The sequence below is a fragment of the Hoplias malabaricus genome, chromosome X2, assembly GCF_029633855.1.
Source record: "Hoplias malabaricus isolate fHopMal1 chromosome X2, fHopMal1.hap1, whole genome shotgun sequence".
NCBI classification, from domain to species: domain Eukaryota; kingdom Metazoa; phylum Chordata; class Actinopteri; order Characiformes; family Erythrinidae; genus Hoplias; species Hoplias malabaricus.
This window is the reverse complement of record NC_089819.1, coordinates 1,300,981-1,320,804: the sequence shown is the minus strand read 5'-3', so window position 1 is coordinate 1,320,804 and position 19,824 is coordinate 1,300,981. Positions and strand designations below refer to the sequence as shown.

The 19,824-nt window shown below is 38.3% G+C and overlaps 1 protein-coding gene across 1 annotated transcript; it reads left to right on the top strand.

Annotated features, from left to right (window-relative positions):
• The first annotated feature begins 1,282 nt into the window (after positions 1-1,282).
• LOC136677342 (gastrin-releasing peptide receptor-like) lies at positions 1,283-18,726 on the top strand. Its single transcript, XM_066654869.1, has 3 exons — positions 1,283-1,799; positions 12,767-13,118; positions 18,331-18,726. Exons 1-3 carry the CDS (start codon positions 1,408-1,410, stop codon positions 18,724-18,726), a joined length of 1,140 nt encoding a protein of 379 aa, XP_066510966.1. The 5' UTR covers positions 1,283-1,407.
• The last annotated feature ends 1,098 nt before the right edge of the window (positions 18,727-19,824 follow it).

The following is a 19,824-nucleotide window of genomic DNA, read 5'->3' as shown; positions in this document are numbered from 1 at the left end:
TGTGCTCAAATGATGTAGTAAACTAAAAACTGACAAAAATAGAGATACATGTTTTCTAATGTGACCTTAATAACTTGCACCTTGCTGGCACAGGAGTGAATTTCTATGAATAGAATAATAAATAGCATTGTTCTATATCAAGTTAAATGCACATAGACTACACATTAATGTACACAAAAAGCTGTTAACAGCAGCTTCACTTTTAAAAACAAAGCATTATACTGTATATCATCCAGTATTCATTTTGTCTGCTTAAAAAATTCCCATCAGACACCAGATATCATATGAACTTTATGGGCTAAATCTGGTTGGTTCATTTTGACCTTTATTTAGCTCAAAATATAGCAGCTGAAATCTAGGCATTGTTTGGTCCATCTGATTTGGTCCAAATGTTTTATTTTCAGATGATTTACCGTGTTTTAACTCATTTCAAATGTAGAGGGTCATCTTTTTCTAGACATATTTTCACCATTCATTTTCAAAAAACACATTGAGTTTTTGCTGGGTTGGTCACCTCAACTCAGGAATTGATGATTGAGAATTATACCTGAAATTCCCTTTAATTTCTGACTAAATATACCATTGCAGGTGGCACAGTGGCAAAAGTTGCTGTAACACAGCTCCAGGGTTCTGGAGGTTGCGGGTTCAAGCATCGCTGTGGGTCACCGTATGTGAGGAGTTTGGTGTGCTGTCCCCATGTCCATGTGGGTTTCCTCTGGGTGCTCCAGTTTCCTCCCACAGTCCAAAAACAGTCACTGGTATATTGGCTACTCAAGTGTCTGTAGGTGTGAGTGAATTTGTAAGTGTGTGGTGCCCTGTGATGGACTGGCACCATGTCCAGGATGTGTCCCCCACTTTGTGTCCAGTGTTCCCGGGTCCACAACGACCCTTAACAAGATAACTAGTAGATGATTTAACAATAATAAAAAATATATCATTGCCTAATCAAATCAAGTTATTGAGAATTTAATAATGTAATCACTTTGGAGCTCATATCTGTTTGAACCTGTCTCTCTGTCCAGTGCCTGAATATCACTGCTGTTTAGACAGTGAAATGGTATTTTGTTGGATCTTTGTGGCATTTTGACCAAAGCACATTTAGGAAATGGAAGTGTAAAATGGGGCTTCTTTGCGTATTTATCGTTTGAGAGTCTTGTGGTCTAGCATGTCGTCTCCAATCCTGCTGCTGGGGCGGAGTTTACTGAGTTTAAAAGAGATAATCGCACAAAGGCACTCAGCCTCCAGGTGCTGAGCTGTGAAGAAGCGTCACTTACACTAAGACGACAAACAGAGAAGCGTGTCGTTGGAGACCTTTGCTGCAAACCGAATCGATAGGGTGAATTAACTAGAGGAAACACAGCGACTAAACAACTTTCACGTTTAAACTAAAAATGCCAAAACACTAAGATGTCTTCAGAAGAAACCTTCATATCGATGCATGAGGAAAACTCTCAGTATAACAGGAGCGCGGTGGTCGCCACGAGCTCGTCTCTGTGGCAGGCGGGCGTTTTTATCGCCGCTGTTTATGCGCTCATCATCGCGGTGGGGCTCGTGGGCAACGTAACGCTCATTCGCACCTTCTGCACGGCGAAGTCCCTATGCAGCGTCCCCAATATCTTCATGTCGAGCCTGGCGCTGGGGGACGTGCTGCTGCTGGTGACCTGCGCGCCGGTGGACGCGAGCCGTTATCTGGCGGATCGTTGGCTGTTCGGCAGGGTGGGCTGCAAACTTATCCCCTTCATACAACTCACTTCAGTCGGTGTGTCTGTGTTTACACTCACCGCGCTTGCGGCGGACAGGTGAGAATTTATACTCAACACCACACACACACACACAATACATTGTTCGTTCATTTGTTCATTATTAGTTTAATTAGTTCAATTAACACTGTTAGTGTAATAATGTTAACACTAATAGTGTTGATTTAACCCTGGTGAGTTTACTTGTGTACCTGAAGTCATTAGGTGCAATGCACGGACCCATCCTGGACAGGGCACCAGGGCATCACACCATTACTTAATTAATAGTCACTTGCACCCTTGGACAATTTAACACAACAAATGCACCTATCAGCATGCGTTTTCAGGCTGTGGGAGAAACCCAGTGCACATTGGCTAAATTTGCGTGCCCCTAGTCTAAACAACAGTGGTTTCAGAGTCTAGTTTTGTTTCCTAAAGGTACATTGGATACCCTTCTCCAGGAGGAGATGTGAAGATTTGTGAGGTTTGTGTAGAATAGATTTAAATCGTGCAGTGTGAAATCAACTCTATTTTAAAATTTACCGCTATGTTACCTAATTTAAGGCACTGAATATGTACCATTGAGGGAACCACAGTGATGGTTTTTCTGGGTGTATCACCACAGTGTGAGATTTTCTGAGAGTGGTGGCATAACCCACAACAAAATGCCCATTACTGAATGAACCCGAACACCCGTAGAAAAGGGTTGTACCTAAAAAGCAGTTAAAGGCTTGTTACATTTTTTAAAATTTTTCATTGGCTCTGCTTGGTGATGTACATGCTTTTGTCCCAGATTTTTGTTCTTTTTCACTGCCATTACAGACCCTACAGAAACAATTTATCCAGCAGGGTGCCTTTAAACAGTCCAGGCGTTAAATGTAGAACTCTAAATTGTTCAACCCTATTTTGATCCATGACATTGTGGCATAATTTCAGTTTGTTTATTTTTATGTTTTGAAATCCTTGCTTTGTATAGCAGTGTGGAAAACACTACCTACCTCAATAAGACAGGCTAGGCTTAATTTTTTGTCTGGGCACCATGTACCCTGGGAACACGTCCCTCCCACTTACTGAAATGACTGATTTCATCCCCACCATTTTTTGAAAGTGTACTCAAATATTTTATGTAAAATCCTGCTGCAGATGCCTGTCCAAAGAGTTTGTGTACATACATACATACATCTTCTTTTCCGCTTTTCCATTTCAGGGTCGCGGTGAGAGTTTGTGTAAATATCTCTAAAGTAGAGAAGTGTATTTTGTCAGCCAACACCTCAAATATGAAACATGACCAATGGCTGTCTTTGGAAACTCAGAACACCTGCTAGAAAATCGAATGACTTCAGTCAAAATAAACATTGCCAGTCTGACACTGGTTTGAAAACCATGAATGACTATGTACATTGATAATGGGGAAATTAGAAGGTGGCTAATAATGGATGAGCGACAACAGGTTTGGCTAAGATTTTTTTTTTCTTCCACATGAATGGTGCTGTGTTTTCTGTCGGAGATTTGAATGTCTGCTTCATCTGAGTAAAAGTGTTCCCTCTACCACTCTGCTTCTCAATGCATTAGTTATTAAATAATTGTCAAAGTATCTGCTTGTTTTAGTCAACAAAATAAAATGTATTATTTTCCTAAAGATACAATCAAATATATTTCGCTTATATTTTGTTAGACAATGCAAAGATAAACAGATAAAAAAATGTTTGACCTCCAAATATATTTTAAACCATGATTATTGTTGTCATATTGGCATCCCTTCTGTTTTTTGCTCTGTTGTTCTGATCTGATTTTGTAATTGTTTTCATTAGCCATGTGATCTGCATCGTTGTGTTCACTTTGCCACGGCCTTGTCACATGTCCTTTGATTATTTTGCTGGTGTTCCCTGCTATTCCCCTTTTTATCCTCTTTCTATGTTGCGTTTTGTTGTTCATTTTGAGTTATTGTCTTCCTGTGTTCTTTCATTCCGTGTTCTTGTCTATATCTCCTTTCTTATTCATTAAACCCATCTCCATTTTTGCCTTTTCTTGCTCCTTTTTTTGTATCCAAGCATTACAATTTTATTGTGCTAGACTTTATACATTTGGTCATAAAATCATGAACATCTTACTTTCGTTCTGTTTTCAGTTAAAGTGCATGTCTAAGGTCTTTATTCCTTAAAGGGAGTGTAAGGGGCAACTAAACTGAATGAAAAACCCAGAGCCAATCCTATTTCTTATATTTAACCCTACTCCTTCTGTCAAGCGTTACATTGCCTTTTGGAGCTGAGTTTTTGGTTGAATTCTTTCCCAATGAAATGGGACAACCCATCAGGAGCATGACATGTCATCAGCAGCTCTGGTAGTCTGGAATTCAGTTACATTTAGAGAATCGTATGCCTTCAAAAGTGTTCCTAACTTCTTACACTTCTGTGACATAAAGCTCAGTTCATCTTTTACTTGGCATTTTTTTAATCAAACCTTACAGTTCCACCTTAAATGTTGTGTCAGAAAACAAAGTGGTGTTGGGACATTTACTAACTAACTACAGAGGCATCAGTATACTACTAGCAATGTTGTATATTATAAAGGGTCATAAAGAATTGAAACTACATTTAAAAAATGTAATGTATATCTTAGTTTTTAAAAAGAAAATGTGTGGGTTTCTGTCAGCCATCTTGCCACAATGTATCTTGGGAAAACACTCTGAGTGAAGTGTGTGCCGCTGAAAAATCTTAGTTTGAAGGGCCAGGTAGCACTAACTCTGCAGTACCCTAACAAAAATTGAGTCTTCCTTCCCTTAGGCAAAATATAAGGGTAGGGATAAGTGGTAAGTGCACAGGGCAGCTGGGCCCCAGTCTGCAAAGCAAAGTAACACGCATACCAGGCAACAGTGGTGGAAAAAGTACACAAACCACGTACTTTTAAAGTACAGATACTAAATGTAGAATATTACCCCAGTAAAAGTAGAAGTCCTCGATTTAGATCTCCACCTGAGCAAAAGTACAAACGTACTTTTAAATGTACCAAAGTATCGAAAGTAAAAATACCATGATTTATTTTGGTTCTAATGTCCTGTGCAGACTCTAGCGTCTTTTAATAGAATGTCATCAATTAGTCTCATACATCACACACTGAAACACAACAGAAACAGCCAAATATTAAATACAATGAATGTCACATCAAATGTCACATATACCCAATGTGTTTCCCCTCCAAACCAACAGAGGTTGTTGTCTCCTGAGTATTAAGCCCAATTTATGATTTTGCGTTGAACTTACACCGTAGGGCACTCATAAAGATATAACTAACTACTCATTGCATCGATGCAGGTGACTGTGAGTGGTCCACAGTCACACAAACATGGCTCAAGTTGAACCAAGGAATTCCAAAAAATATGAAATCCTCCATGCTACAGAGACTGCGGACAGCAGCAAATTCACAGCAGAGATTTCCTCAGACATTGGTTTGGGCATCACAGAATGAATAAAAAGGTTAAACAAAGACATTTCAGGGGAAAAAAATATTTTAAAACTTGCAGCAAGGAGCAGGAACACATGGGAAAAATGTGCCTATGTCCTCCTCCAAACATGCAGTTTCTGCAGTGCTGGAGGAGGGAGGCTCTGGTCTCCCTATTACAGCTCATGGAAGCATCACAATAATTTTGAAGCTGTGTTTTTAAGGTTAAATTATTACATAGAGTTCCTTTAAACTCTGTTTTGTCTTCATAGCTGCAAATTAGGCCTATTATTTGAGCTATTTCTGCCATTCTGAGCCATCTGTTATTTAAATACGTTTTAGATTTTCTGACCTTTTGCCTGATACTCGGTTCTGTGTTTTGCATTTGCCTTTTGGACTTTATCTTGCTGTACTTATTTTCAGGTTTTGGAATATTTCTGGTTTTGACCTCGCTTCAATTATTGTGTTAATTTACACTGTAAATTGTTATACACTTAAATAAACCTGCAAACCATTTGAAGTGGACATCTAAGTACAGATCTGTAAACCTAACTGAATGGTATAAACCATTTTCTTAATTCATAACAGTTCTAAGGATTGCAATAAGTAATTACAAACCGGATTCCAAAAAAGTTGGGACACTAAACAAATTGTGAATAGAAACTGAATGCAATGATGTGGAGACGGCAAATGTCAATATTTTATTCGTAATAGAACATAGATGACAGATCAAAAGTTTAATCTGAGAACATGTAACATTTTAAAGGAAAAATATGTTGATTCAAAATTTCAGTGTCAACAAATCCCAAAAAAGTTGGGACAAGTAGCAATAAGTGGCTGGAAAAAGGAAATTGAGCATATAACGAACAGCTGGAAGACCAATTAACACTAATTAGGTCAATTGACAACATGATTGGGTATAAAAAGAGCTTCTCAGAGTGTCAGTGTCTCTCTGAAGCCAAGATGGTAAGAGGATCACCAATTCCACCATTGTTGCACAGAAAGATAGTGCAGCGATACCAGAATGGTGTTACCCAGCGTAAAATAGCAAAGACTTTTAAGTTATCATTATCAACCGTGCATAATATCATCAAAAGATTCAGAGAATCTGGAACAACTGCTGTGCGTAAGGGTCAAGGCCGTAAAACTCTACTGGATGCTCGTGATCTCCGGGCCCTTAAACGTCACTGCACCTCAAACAGGAACGCCACTGTCAAGGAAATAACAGAATGGGCTCAGGAATACTTCCAGAAAGCATTGTCAGTGAACACAATCCACCGTTCCATCCGCCGTTGCCAGCTGAAACAGTGCAAAGAGGAAGCCATTTCTAAGCAAGCTCCACAAGCTCAGACGTTTGCACTGGGCCAGGGTTCTTTTAAAATGGAGTGTGGCAAAATGGAAAACTGTTCTGTGGTCAGATGAGTCACGATTTGAAGTTCTTTATGGAACACTGGGACGCCATGTCATCCGGACCAGAGAGGACAAGGATAACACAAGGTGTTATCAACGCTCCGTTCAGAAGCCTGCATCACTGATGGTATGGAGTTGAATGAGTGCTTGTGGCATGGGCAGCTTGCATGTCTGGAAAGGCACCATTAATGCAGAGAACTATGTTCAGGTTCTAGAACAACATATGCTCCCATCTAGACGTCATCTCTTTCAGGGAAGACCCTGCATTTTTCAACAAGATAATGCCAGACCACATTCTGCAGCAATCACAACATCATGGCTACGTAGGAGAACTGATTGAACAGTTAGAGGCCTGTATTAGACATGAATGGGAGAGCATTCCTATTTCTAGACTTGAGAAACGTCCTTTGAGTGTTGTAAGAAGGGGGGGATGCCACACAGTGGTAAAAAATGGCCTTGTCCCAACTTTTTGGGGATTTGTTGATGCCATGAAACATATTTTTTCCTTAAAATGATGCATTCTCTCAGTGTAAACTTTTGATCTGTGATTTGTGTTCTATTCTGAATAAAATATTAGATGTTGGCACCTCCACATCATTCATCATTGCATTCAGTTTTTATTCACAATTTCTTTAGTGTCCCAACATTTTTGGAATCCAGTTTGTACTTACAGGATCAAATATGCACCACAGTCAAAATAAAAATCTGCCTTATTACTTAGTTGTAGGCAGAGAAACTTTAGGTTCACTTGTTTTAGCGCTCCAACTGTATCCATCCATCTCCTGCCAATGGGGACTCGCGGAGAGCAGTACGGAGCCGTGAGATTTGTTCAGACATGTTATAGTTTTATCCACACACAACAAAAGGAACAGCAGATTTTTATAATGTAGTAGAGTAAAACGTAAGATATTTGGGTATGAAATGTAGTAGCGTTAAAGTTGCCCAAAATGGAGATACTTCAGTAAAATACAGATACACTCAAACAAGTACAGTATTTACATTTACTTCGTTACTGTCCATCACTGCTAGGCAAACACACAAAACCATGTTTTACATAAATCTTAAACTAAATAACACAGTTATTTCACTATCTAACACAATATGTGATGACCTTGGTTCCTGAATAAGTTCGTGCAAAAGGTCATTTTAAACATAAGCTTATAATTCCAGTTTTGATTGTCTAACTGGAATTAAATTTTGCAACATTGTTTGCCATGTGATAAACCTTTAAGGATTTTAAGGAATTTAGGAATGTTTGATTCTTTAGTTTTAACAGTCGTTGAAATGTGTGAGAAGAAATTGGGAATTAAAGTTGATGATTATGTGAGTATTTATCTCTGTGGCTCAGGTCAAATCCTTTTCTTGACCCTTTTAGAGACCTTGGGTCATAAACAGGGCCTGGAGTGGCCTGTAGTTTTAATTTATGACCCTCTCTGGGTGCTATCTCAAACTCCAATCTTAGTTGGGGGAAGTGGAGATGTCTCTGAAAGTGACCAGTCTAAATCCTGAAGATTAGGTCCCAAAAAGTCAAATTTCTTTTATAAGAGAAATTAAAACATTCATTTCACACTATATTAGCATAAATTTAAATATAGAAAAGGTTCAAAACATTCTAATAATCTGATCCACTGGGCAAATACCCACTGGCTTACAAATGAGTATTATGTATACAATTTTCTGTTACTAAAGACAGGAAAATGTGTAACTGTCTTCCTTGAAAGTCATTCTGGCATGGTAGTCCATAGAACATTTACCTTACAGTCTCCTGAAACAAACAGAATGATCTTGTGGCTTGACACAAAACAGCCATGCTTGCCTTCTCCCTGCCCAAGTCTGTGGACACTATAGTGAGAGGTAAAACAATGACAGATATTGCCTTTGCAAACTCCCTGAGTTATCTGGATTATGTCTTGCTATCTGACTACTTTGTAAAATATTTTTTACTCCAAATCCAAAAATCCTAAAATATAATGATCAATTGCCACAATGACAGCATATGTCATGAGAGCATGACATATACATCTTTTAAAAGCACATTTTCATTAGTAAATATGAATATTTGCCTACTGATAACTGGGCTCCATATTTAGAAAATTAATCAAATAAGTACTGGTAGATAAAAAGTGATTAAAACTTTTCTATGAAAACCAGAAGCTGAAACAATTGCTAATCTGAATTAATGATCCTGATGCTTTGGCAGAAAACAGTGAAATGATTTATTAATCATCTCTGTGAAAGTTTTAAAAGAGATAGAACACTCTATTGCCAAGATTTTTGCAAGTCACTTGTCAATAGGGTCAATAACCCTTTAATTCAGTAGACAGTAAAACCTAATTAATCAGAAATAAAAATTTCCAGCAACCATTTCCAGACTGGGCAGTGCACATCAGTATCTTTAATCCATAAAAGAGACAGCAGCTTTACACTCACCCCGTTAAGTGAAACCATTTGAATAGTAATTGTTCATCCCCTGACTGTGTCTCTTAGTGATGTTTCCTGTTAGTAATTATGAGATTTTGAAACAGGCCAGAAAGTACTCATAAAGTGGGAGGATCATTTTGCATTGCCAAAATGCAAGAATAGCACACAAGATTAACAAAATGAATGAGACTTTTGTGAAATTAAAAAGATTATTTTGAAGCATGTTATACAAATTTAATTAGTTTAAAACCCACAAATATGTATTGCTTGTGGTTATTTTAGAATATACTTATTTTATGGTTATATGAAGAAAAGCTCCACATCATTTAAGGTGGAACAGTTTGTTTGAGGGGAAAAAATGTATTTGAATCCCCACAGGCTGCACGATGGCACAGCAGATTGTGTTGCAGTCACACAGCTAGAGTCCTGCTCCAGGTTACTGTCTTTGAGGAGTTTGATGTGGTCTCCCCGTGTCCGCGTAGGTTTCCTTGTAGGGCGCCAAGCAACACATTAACTCACACCTACGGACACTTTAAAGTCGCCAATCCACCTACAAATGTGTGTTTTTGGACTGTGGGAGGAAACCAGAGCACCCAGAGGAAACCCACATGGACACGGAGAGAACACACCAACTCCTCACAGACAGTCACCTGGAGCGGGAATTGAACCCACAACCTCCAGGTCCCTGGAGCTGTGTGACTGCAACACTACTATATATATAACATTTTTTTTTAATACAGTTAGTTCTCAGTTTCAACATTTGGGTTTTAAATAATTTGCATATACTTACATTCATTGGAAGTCTTTGTAATTTTTGTCAGTTAAAGGTGATGTTTACAGTTTCAATCTAAAAACAGCTTTTATAAAATTCTGAACATGTTTCCTTACTTATAGCTAGCTCTCCAGGTTGTGTTCACGCAAAACTGGTCTAATGTGTTAACAAAGCCCTGGTGTCAGTAAATGGGTTTAAAAAAAAAAACTGTTTCGGTCATGTATGCTCACAGCAGAGCAAAGGTATATGGAATTTTTACACAACAGAGAAAACTCCAAACTTTGAAAAGCACAAACCAAGAAGAGGATATTGCTCTATTCCTGCTCCATACACGGGTAATAGTGCCTTATATTTGCTGTTTTAGATCACTTAAGGTGGAATGTCTCCAATTTCGGGAGGCAGCTAACTGCATTACCAAAAGTGCTACAAAACTAAACAACTCAAATTACAAAAGAGTTTGTGTGGTAATTCATTCATTTTTTTATCTGCAAGTGCTCATCCAATTCAGGGTTGTGGTGGGTCCTGAGCCTACCCGGAATCACTCGGCGCAAGGCAGGAACACACTCTGGAGGGGGCACCAATCCTTCGCAGGGCGATACACACTCGCACATTCACCCACACACTCACACCTATGGATACTTTTGAGTCGCCAATCCACTTACCAACATGTGTTTTTGGACCATAGGAGGAAACCAGAGCACCCGGAGGAAACCCACACTGACATGGGGAGAACTCTATAAGTGGTTTTTCTATGGCATTGCCTAAAGAAATCTCGGTAGTACATTTATTTTTAACAGTGTAGATGAAGAAAATCCCAAAGTTCTTTGCTATTCCTTTATATCTAACAAATAGTATATTCAATTCTCAACTTATTAAAATTTATAATTAAATGGTGGTGGGACCTAGTGATAATCTGTCACAGCTTGTGTTTAGTGTTACAGACATCAGTTTCTAAATTTGTATATATTTAACATGTAGTATTATATTCATATTTAGGAATTGTCCAATTTTTTGAAAACGGTGTGTACATAACAAATGTTTTTAGTATTGTTCATTTTCGGACTGAAGATCTACAGCACTGTGCAATAGTTTTAGGCACCAGAAATTATAAGATTTAAAAAGCTACTTATGTGAGGAGTAAGTGTTTATCTGCTAAGAAACAAACAACGAATAATGCCTAACATTAGAATAAAACCAAATAACATTATTCCAGTAAGTGTGATATTCTGTGTGTGAATGTGTTGTTTAACTTTTTCCAAATCTATCCTTGTGGCAGTCCGTATTATTTGAAGTTATCATCCAATACCTAGTTTCACCAGTTAATAAATAATGATTTTAAATAAAGTGCTGTTGATTTAACAAATTCATGCAATCAAGGAGAATCTGAACAACACATTGCTCTTCAAACTCACTCACATCTACTACTTTGTAAAAAAATATATATATATTATTTCTTATTTGTTTTTTATTATTAATTTTTTGTTTTTATTCTGATTATATCTAACTTTATAATATGTATAATTATCTAAGTAAAATCTTGCTATAAAATCTTTAAATCTGCATGTTAGACTTTTACACAAAATTTTCCAGCCATGCTGTCTTAAGGTGCAGAATGAGGTTTGGTGTTTTGTGAGAAGCATTCACTGGATGGCTGCACATTTTGCTCCAAATATGTGAACATTTCTTTCAGTGATAAATGCCTTTACAATTGTAACCATTGTTTGGATTTTATTGACATATGAGTTTTCAGAGATTATGCAGCAATTTTCATCACAAGGGTGTGCTGGTATTTGAGGGACTGAAGGTCACAGATGTTCAGTTAAGGTTTTTTAGTCTTGCCATTTGCAAACAGATTTCTCCGGCATGCCTGAATGTTTTAATGATGATATACTCTATAAAGGGCAAAAAAATAAGAATTGAAGAATGTTTCCATATTGGTAAATTGTTGGCTAATGCATTTTTAGTTGAGCCTTGACAAGCCATTGCTCATAAATACCATTCCTAATTGCTTAATTTGATGTACCAGTATCACCTTTTTAGTGTTTTTGAAAACGTTACAATCCTTGTCTTACATTTCACTAATTCTAACAAAAAAAAAAAAAAAAAACATTCTAAGGCAAGTATTCAAAATCTTACAATGAAATGTATGCTGTTTTTATTTGCATATGAAGTACTGTCCAAATTTTGTAGAATTTTGTCTTGAATTGTAGTACCATAATGGCACAACAAGTATTGTCGCTATCACACAGCTCGTGTCCTAGATTTGTGGGTTTGAATCCCATCTCTGGCATGTTTTTCCAATGTCTGTGCCTGTTTCTTTTACAGGTGCTACACTGAAAAATTGTTTCTATAAGGATTCTTTATTAAAGGAAATGATTAAGCATAGAACCATTTTATTTACTAAAGTACCTTTGTAGAACCAACCTTTTTTATGTGTGCAGAGCTTCCTCCCACAGTCCAAACACACATGCCTCTAGGTGAACTGGCCATGGAAAGTGTCCATAACTGTGAGGAAATGTATAAGTGTGTTGTGCCCTGTGATGGACTGGCGCCCCTTACAGGGTGTTTCTGCCATGTGCCCAGTGATTCTGGAAATGGTCTGGACCCTGAAGAGGACAAGTGGGTATAGACAATGCATGAATGAATGAATGAATAAAATGTGTTGTCATTTTGACCCTTGGCCTTCCACAAGCATTACGCTTAATAAACATATTAATAAATGTTTGTTTTGACCAACCCTTAAATTTCCCACGTATATTTCGTACATCACGTGGTAATCCAGTACAAATGTCTGCAAACCAAATAAAGCCATAGTTGAAAAACACTGCTTTTACTAATCAAAGGGATTCTGTATAGACAAACATTTGTGGCACCCTAATTTTAAAAAAGTGGTGCTAAATACAGTAATTGTATTTACTACGTTACCCGTTTTAAGGAAGAGCATACATCTATTGATTAAGAATTTCTTCTTCTTCTTCTCACTCAGATATAAAGCAATTGTGAAACCAATGGACATCCCAGTGTCCCATGCCACAGTTAGGATCTGCTTGAGGGCTTCTGCAATTTGGCTTTTCTCTATGGTCCTGGCTATCCCAGAAGCAATCTTCTCAGACCTGCATACTTTCCACATCTCAGAAACCAATGAAACCTTCAAAACATGTGCTCCATACCCTCATGCATCAAACCTGCACCCCAAAATTCATTCCATGGCCTCCTTTCTTATTTTCTATGTTATTCCTCTCTTTATCATTTCTGTATACTACTTCTTCATCGCCAGGAGTCTGATTCGAAGTGCAATAAACATGCCTGTGGAAGGACACATAGCTATTAGGAGACAGGTGAGCTACTCCAAATTCTTACAAGGCATTGAAGCTTTTTGAAAGAATACATTTACTATTACTGACAACAGAAATAATGACCATAACTACAACGTATATTTGTGTTTGTTTATTGGTTAAGAGCCAGTGGTAAACCAGTATTCACATTGCTTACAAATTTCCAAACACAACCAGGTTGCTAAAGAGCATATCATATCTACTGGCTTGGTTATTAATATGACTAAAATTATAGGACTAAGGCCCATAATTATGAAATCTGAAGTTATATATAGCTGGAATTTTTTCATCTGGTCAAATGCACAGTGCATATGAAAATAGATGTATCTAATTTGCACACTACAATCCTTTATGCTAATATGAATTCATAATTAACTATTTGGTATGCATATTAATAGTTAAGCCCTTGTATGCTCTGGCTGTAAATACACCCTGATGAGTACAAAGAAAAGACTTGTGTCACCACCACCATATGTTCTGGGGAATGATGGTCCCCAGCTGAAGATCCTGCAGCTAAAATAAGTGGCGCTTATTTTTAAACATTTTGTTTAAAACGATAACAAATTTAATGCTGTAATTGAGATAGTTAATTGTTTTTTGAAGCTATGCTGTTGTTCCTTGTCCCAACTGTTTTGGAAGGTGATGCTGGCATCAAACTTAAATTGGGCAAATATGTAAAAAAAATATATAATTATAATAAAAATAAAACCATTTTCCAGTTTCAAAATTTAAAATATTGTCTTTGCTATATTTTCAATGAAATATAGGGTGTAAATGATATGCATCATTGTATTCTGTTTTTATTTTATTTATGATAAATTATTAAAACAAAAATCAATCACAGCTCTTATAGAAACCATTTGTTAGTATAGAGGACATAAAGTTGTGCTGAAATATTAATAAAAGAAATGCAGTCAGATGGTATATAATTAAGTATAATTTGCTAGTACGGACCACGCCTGTAAAGGCTGAAAAAGGGAGGTGAATTCAAATGTTTTTGGGGAGGTGTTCAGGGTGGCTGTGGAAAGCATATGAAACCAAATCCCTCCTTTGGATAGATGAATACAAGAAAAAGTTTGGAGACAGGGTGGAAAAGCTTTACCCCCCACCGGCTCCCACACAGCCTCAGTTTCTCCTCCTGCTACAGCCAGTGTTCACAATTCAACCCTTACGTCTGCCTCCATCATCTGTCCAGAGTCTCCCATTTCCCCCTTCTGTTAAATATGGGCCTGCCTTGAGTTCGTCCATTGTCATGTCTGCTTCCTGCTCTGACTGCTTTAAGCTCTGCGGCGTGTTCCAGGTTTTCCCGCTCGAGCCTCAGCTTTCTCTTGCTTTTCCTCCTCCCGCTGCAAGCGGCCTCCTGAGTGAACCCCTGCCTCCATCACCAGCGTGCATCTTAGAGCCTCCCCTTACCCCCATCTCTGGCCAAACTGCTATGTGACTGCCTCATGTTTGGGGATGCAATAAGTCGTTGTCATGCCAGCTTCCCCACTGCTCTGGCCATTCAGGCCGCATGACCTTTGTCTTCTCACCGTCATATTACTCTTCCTGGTTGTGTCTGAGCTGGAAAGCAATTGCCCTGATACCTTATTGCCTTTCCTGCCTTGCAAGTCCCTGCTCCCAGCCCCTACTTCCAGCTCATTCTCTTTCCTCAGGTGATGCTGTGAACCAGGCTCCTGTCCAGCGATCCAGGCACCTGAAGCCGCCTCTCCCTCGGATGTCTTCCTCAATCTCATCCGACACCATCGTCATCTAGGCATCTCTGCCATCCTTGAGTCAACTTTTGAGCTTTACAGCACCATTCAGATTCTGTTTCTTTCAGGGTTCAGTCCCATGTGACAAGATGCCTTCTCTCTCTCTTGCTGTTCATGCAGTGCTGATTGTCAGCTCCCATTTTGGAGCTTCTTATTTTGCCATACCAATCATCCCTCTAGATCACCTTTAGATTTCTCATTTCCTAATTCTAGTTTCCCACTATATTACCAGAACGGCACATTTACGGCATACCTGCTAACTGAGGACATCTCAATTTTATTAATGCTGCCACCTTTGTAGTATTCGGCAACTTTTATGGTAGCTACTGATCTACTTCCGTCCAGTTCGATAATCTCAACTACCTTGAAAATCAACTCTGACTCTTTTGTATTGCGTAATTGGTACCCCTTTGTCTGCAGCGGCACTTTGAGGACTCCAATTACCCAGTTGTGCCAACCTCCTCCACTCTAACACTTGTCAATAATCAATAAACGACATTCAGTGTACTCGGCCTAATGCTATTCCTCTACCATGTCACACACTAATTTATTAATTCCTGGACTCAATAACCCCTTTTCAATCACCTGTCCAGGATCCAGGACACCAACCAAAGTACCTCCCCACCCTTGACCATTCTGCAGCTTTTAATGAAAAGCATGCCTGTAAATTTTGGAGGTTGATTTATATGTATTCCAAAGCCAGCCTGAACTTCTGCCCAAGAAATATATATGAGTTCACCTCCAGTTTCAGCCTTTATGGGCATGGTTTGTACTAGCAAATTGCAATCTTTTCTACAAATGTAAAATTTATTTCTATGTATTAAAAATATTTATTTGTGAAATATTATTATTATTTATTAGTATTCGTTTTTGTTTCATATTTGCTCATTCAAAATAATTTTGCTCAAACACAACTGCAAATTTTCATATATTTGTGAATATTGTTTTACAAGCTCAAAATCTTTTTGACCATTTTCCATGCACTTTTTAGTTCTAGTTACAGACCTGGTGGTGATGTGTTAATGTTTGTTTTGCTGGTACAAGTGGATCAGACACAACAGTGCTGCTGGAGTTGTTGAACACTATGTTCTCTCACTCTCCACTCTGTTATACATCAGCTTACATATGTAAAGTCAGAGTCCGTGGCTTATCTGTTGCTGCGTAATTTTTGTTGGTCCTTTAGCCCTTCACTAGTGAACACAGGACACTGTTGGCAGGATATTTTTATTTGGTGGGCTATACTCAGAGGATTTTAAAAACTCTAGCAGGTCTGTAGTGTCTGATCCACAACACACCACACATTAACACCTCCACCACGTCAGTGTCACTGCAGCGCTGAGAATAATACACCACCCAAATCATAGCTGCTCTGTGGTGGTCTTTTGGGGGTCCTGATCATTTAAAGAGCAGGGTGAAATGGGGACAAGAGAGTAAGCAGAGAAACAGGTGAACTACAGTCTGTAATTGTAGAACTACAAGTGTATAAGTGTATGTCAGTGAAACTGATAAATTGGACAGTTAGTGTAGATACAGTGTAGGTGTTCCTAATCCAGTGTTACACTGAAGCATACAAAAGGATGTGTATAGGTTATATGCAAATACTATTCCATTTTATATAATGATTTTGAAAATCTGGGGATTGGAACCAATCCCCAGAAGATACAGTAGGTGAACTGTATATTGTGCAGTCATTTAAATTTTTGCCGGATCCCTGGCCTAGAAGAGGCATATCTAGAGGCGCTGACTGACTGACTGAGAACTTAAGGTGGTGCCACTACAACGTCTGTTGTTAGTTCAGCCATATTTCACATTCCAGTTTGTGAATCAAATTTGGAACCATTCGGCGGTGACCAGAGGTCCTTTTTTCCCTGGACATGTACCCTTTTTGGGACCTAAAAAATGCTAAAAAATGAAGTGTTCAAGTGTTCAGGGGGTCAGAGAGTTGAGAGCCAAATTGGGACACACTTGCGCTGCTTCAGCGCTGTAGGTCCACCATCCACCGCGGTGTGGCTCAGTGTTTTACTGGCACCTTGAACAGAAATGTGTTGAACGTTGTTGAGGTAATATTTATCATAGTCTCTTCATGTTTGGAGAATGCTTCTGTGACCCAGCTCTTTGTTTTCTACTATATATTTAACAAACAGAAAGTCATCTTGCCTGTCCCTATAACGACAGGAATACACAGACACATCTCACCATTACTGACTTTCTGATGAGTAAGTTACTGTTACGTTTCGGTCTAGGAGATGGTATATTGGTGAATGAAATAAAGTAGAAAGAGGAAAAAAAAAGAGAAACTCACACAGTTTAGAATAAATGAAAAAAATGTATTTACAAAGAAAATATGGATATTAAACAAAATCAAACAAACAAATCTTATAACAACACACAAAACTTAAAGCCATATCTCCAGGGGTAAGCCACGGCCAAAATAACAAACATAACCCAACACTAACTTTGCCATTCAAACCAATAAACAAATAAAAGACAATAAATAACCCTGACTCCCTATCTAACAATAAACCAAGGGAAAATAGATAAACTCAAAAGGCGCTTACCCCCTTCCGACACAGGTGACCACAAAAATAATAAACAGAACACAATCAACCCACACAAGGAAACACACAGTCTCCAGAAGTTCACAACTAACACACACAAGGAAACACACAGTCTCCAGATATACACAGAAGTATACAATTGGAAAAAAAAAAAAAGCCTTCCGATCTTCAGCTTCCTGCTTCTTTTATAGGCAGACACAGGAAGCACCTCAGTAGCCAGCAATACCAGAAATCTCCACAGCTCCACCTAAAGACAGGGAGGGATAGCAAGACAACAAGAAAAGGAAAAGAAGAGACACAGGCATACAACCCGTAACAGTTACTCTGCACAGCTTTTTGTTTAACTTTATATGCAACTGACAAAATCTCCGGATTATTAAAGCCAGAACACCAGAGTGAGGTGTTACTCAACGATGCTGTGAATTTGTTATAGCACCGTTTTATCAGTCAGACCCTTACAGAAATGTAAGTCAGTAATTAATATCTAGCTCCCAGCGATGCCCTGTTCCTTATCAAGTATAGATTACTTGGTTGATAAAATGTTAAGGTGCTTGGTTTTAGAAATGTTCAAAAGCAAGGTATAAAGTCGTTGATATGAAGCACCAAAGCGTCTCCAGAACTTCGAATGACAAGGGTATGCATTTTGAGCTTTCCTGTTTATGAAATACCAGAAAAACCTCTGTGACAATGACTATATGGCTATGGAGGTCCGGCTAAACTAGGCTTGCCTAGTTTCTCTTTGCTCTTGTTCATTAAAAAGACAGAATAATTGGACCTGTTTATTTGGTTTGTTGCTGGTGCTCTATGTGTATACCTTTTTAAGTAATGAAGTTTGACCTATACAATTTTTCATTTGATAAAAATAGGCATATTTGTAATGTCTTTTCCCTCTGCATTCCTCAGATTGAGTCAAGAAAGCGGCTGGCAAAGACAGTGCTGGTATTTGTGGCACTTTTCTCAATTTGTTGGCTGCCCAGTCACGTGATCTACCTCTACCGCTCCTACCGCTACTCTGAGGTGGACACATCCATGAGTCACTTCATTGCCAGTGTGTGTGCTCGCATCCTGGCGTTCACCAACTCCTGTGTTAATCCCTTTGCCCTCTATCTGCTGAGCAAGAGCTTTCAGAAACAGTTCAACAAACAACTGTGCTGCTGCTGTCCTCTTCTGACTAGGCGCACCCACAGTACCTCACATGGCAACACACGCATGAGCTCTCTGAAGAGCACACAGAATCCAACATTAGCCAGCTTCAGCCTTGCCAACAGCAACCACCTTTACCACGAAGGTTGTGTGTGAGTACAGTGTTTCAAAAGAGCTTTTTACAGCATTAAGCCTTATAGTAGCATATCCACCCAGTGTAAGTTTTACATAAAGGTTTTATTTAGAAAGTGCTGGATAAGAATTATATGAACATAATATGCAGGACTGTGCAAAAATTTTAGGCACCAGAGATTTAAAAAGCTATTTATCTGAGCAGTAAGTGTTTATTTGCTAAAAAACAAATAACATTATTCCAGTACGTTTGATATTCTGTGTGTGAATGTGTTGGTTTAACTTTTTCCAACTCTCCCCTAGTGACAGTCCGTATTATTTGAGGTTATCATCCAATACCTGGTTTTACCGATTAATAAATAATAATTTTAAATAATGTGATGTTGATTTAACAAATTCACGCAATCAAAGAGAATCTGAACAAAATATTGATCTTCAAACTCACTCACACCTACTACCTTATAAACAAAATCTAGATCCTCTTTTGTAAGTCGCTTTGGATAAAAGCGTCTGCCAAATGCATAAATATAAATGTAAATGTAAATCTTATTTGTTTCATATTATTATTTTTTTGTATTTACTGTGATGATGTATAACTTTATACAAGCACCACACGCACTGACAAGGCATTAGTTTAAAAATATGTTATTATCTTAGGTGCCTAAGACTTCTGCACAGCACTGTATATATTTATTTATGTAGGGTTATAAATGCAGTAAAATGTATAAAATGCATTTTGTGATGTACCCCAGTATCACCTAAACTTCTTTTACTATACTACAATAAATAGATCATTAAAGGTTTTACATTCAGTTTTCAAATGCAAAGTATATTGAAATGTCTGGTTAAAACCTCTAAAACCTCATTATCATTCTTTCACCTTTGTAATCGCTTCATCATGGTCAGGATCATTGTGAGTGCAGAGCCACCCAGAATCTATGTGCACTGGGCAGGAAACGCACCTTGTTACAGCGTGCCAGTCCATTACAGGGCATAACAAACCTGTGCTAAATGCATAAGCATAAGCAAATCAATGAACCTACCACCAGGAGTAAACTGGATCATCTGAGGAAACCCTTACAGGAAAACACACCTCACAGACTGCCCAGTCGACCATCCAAG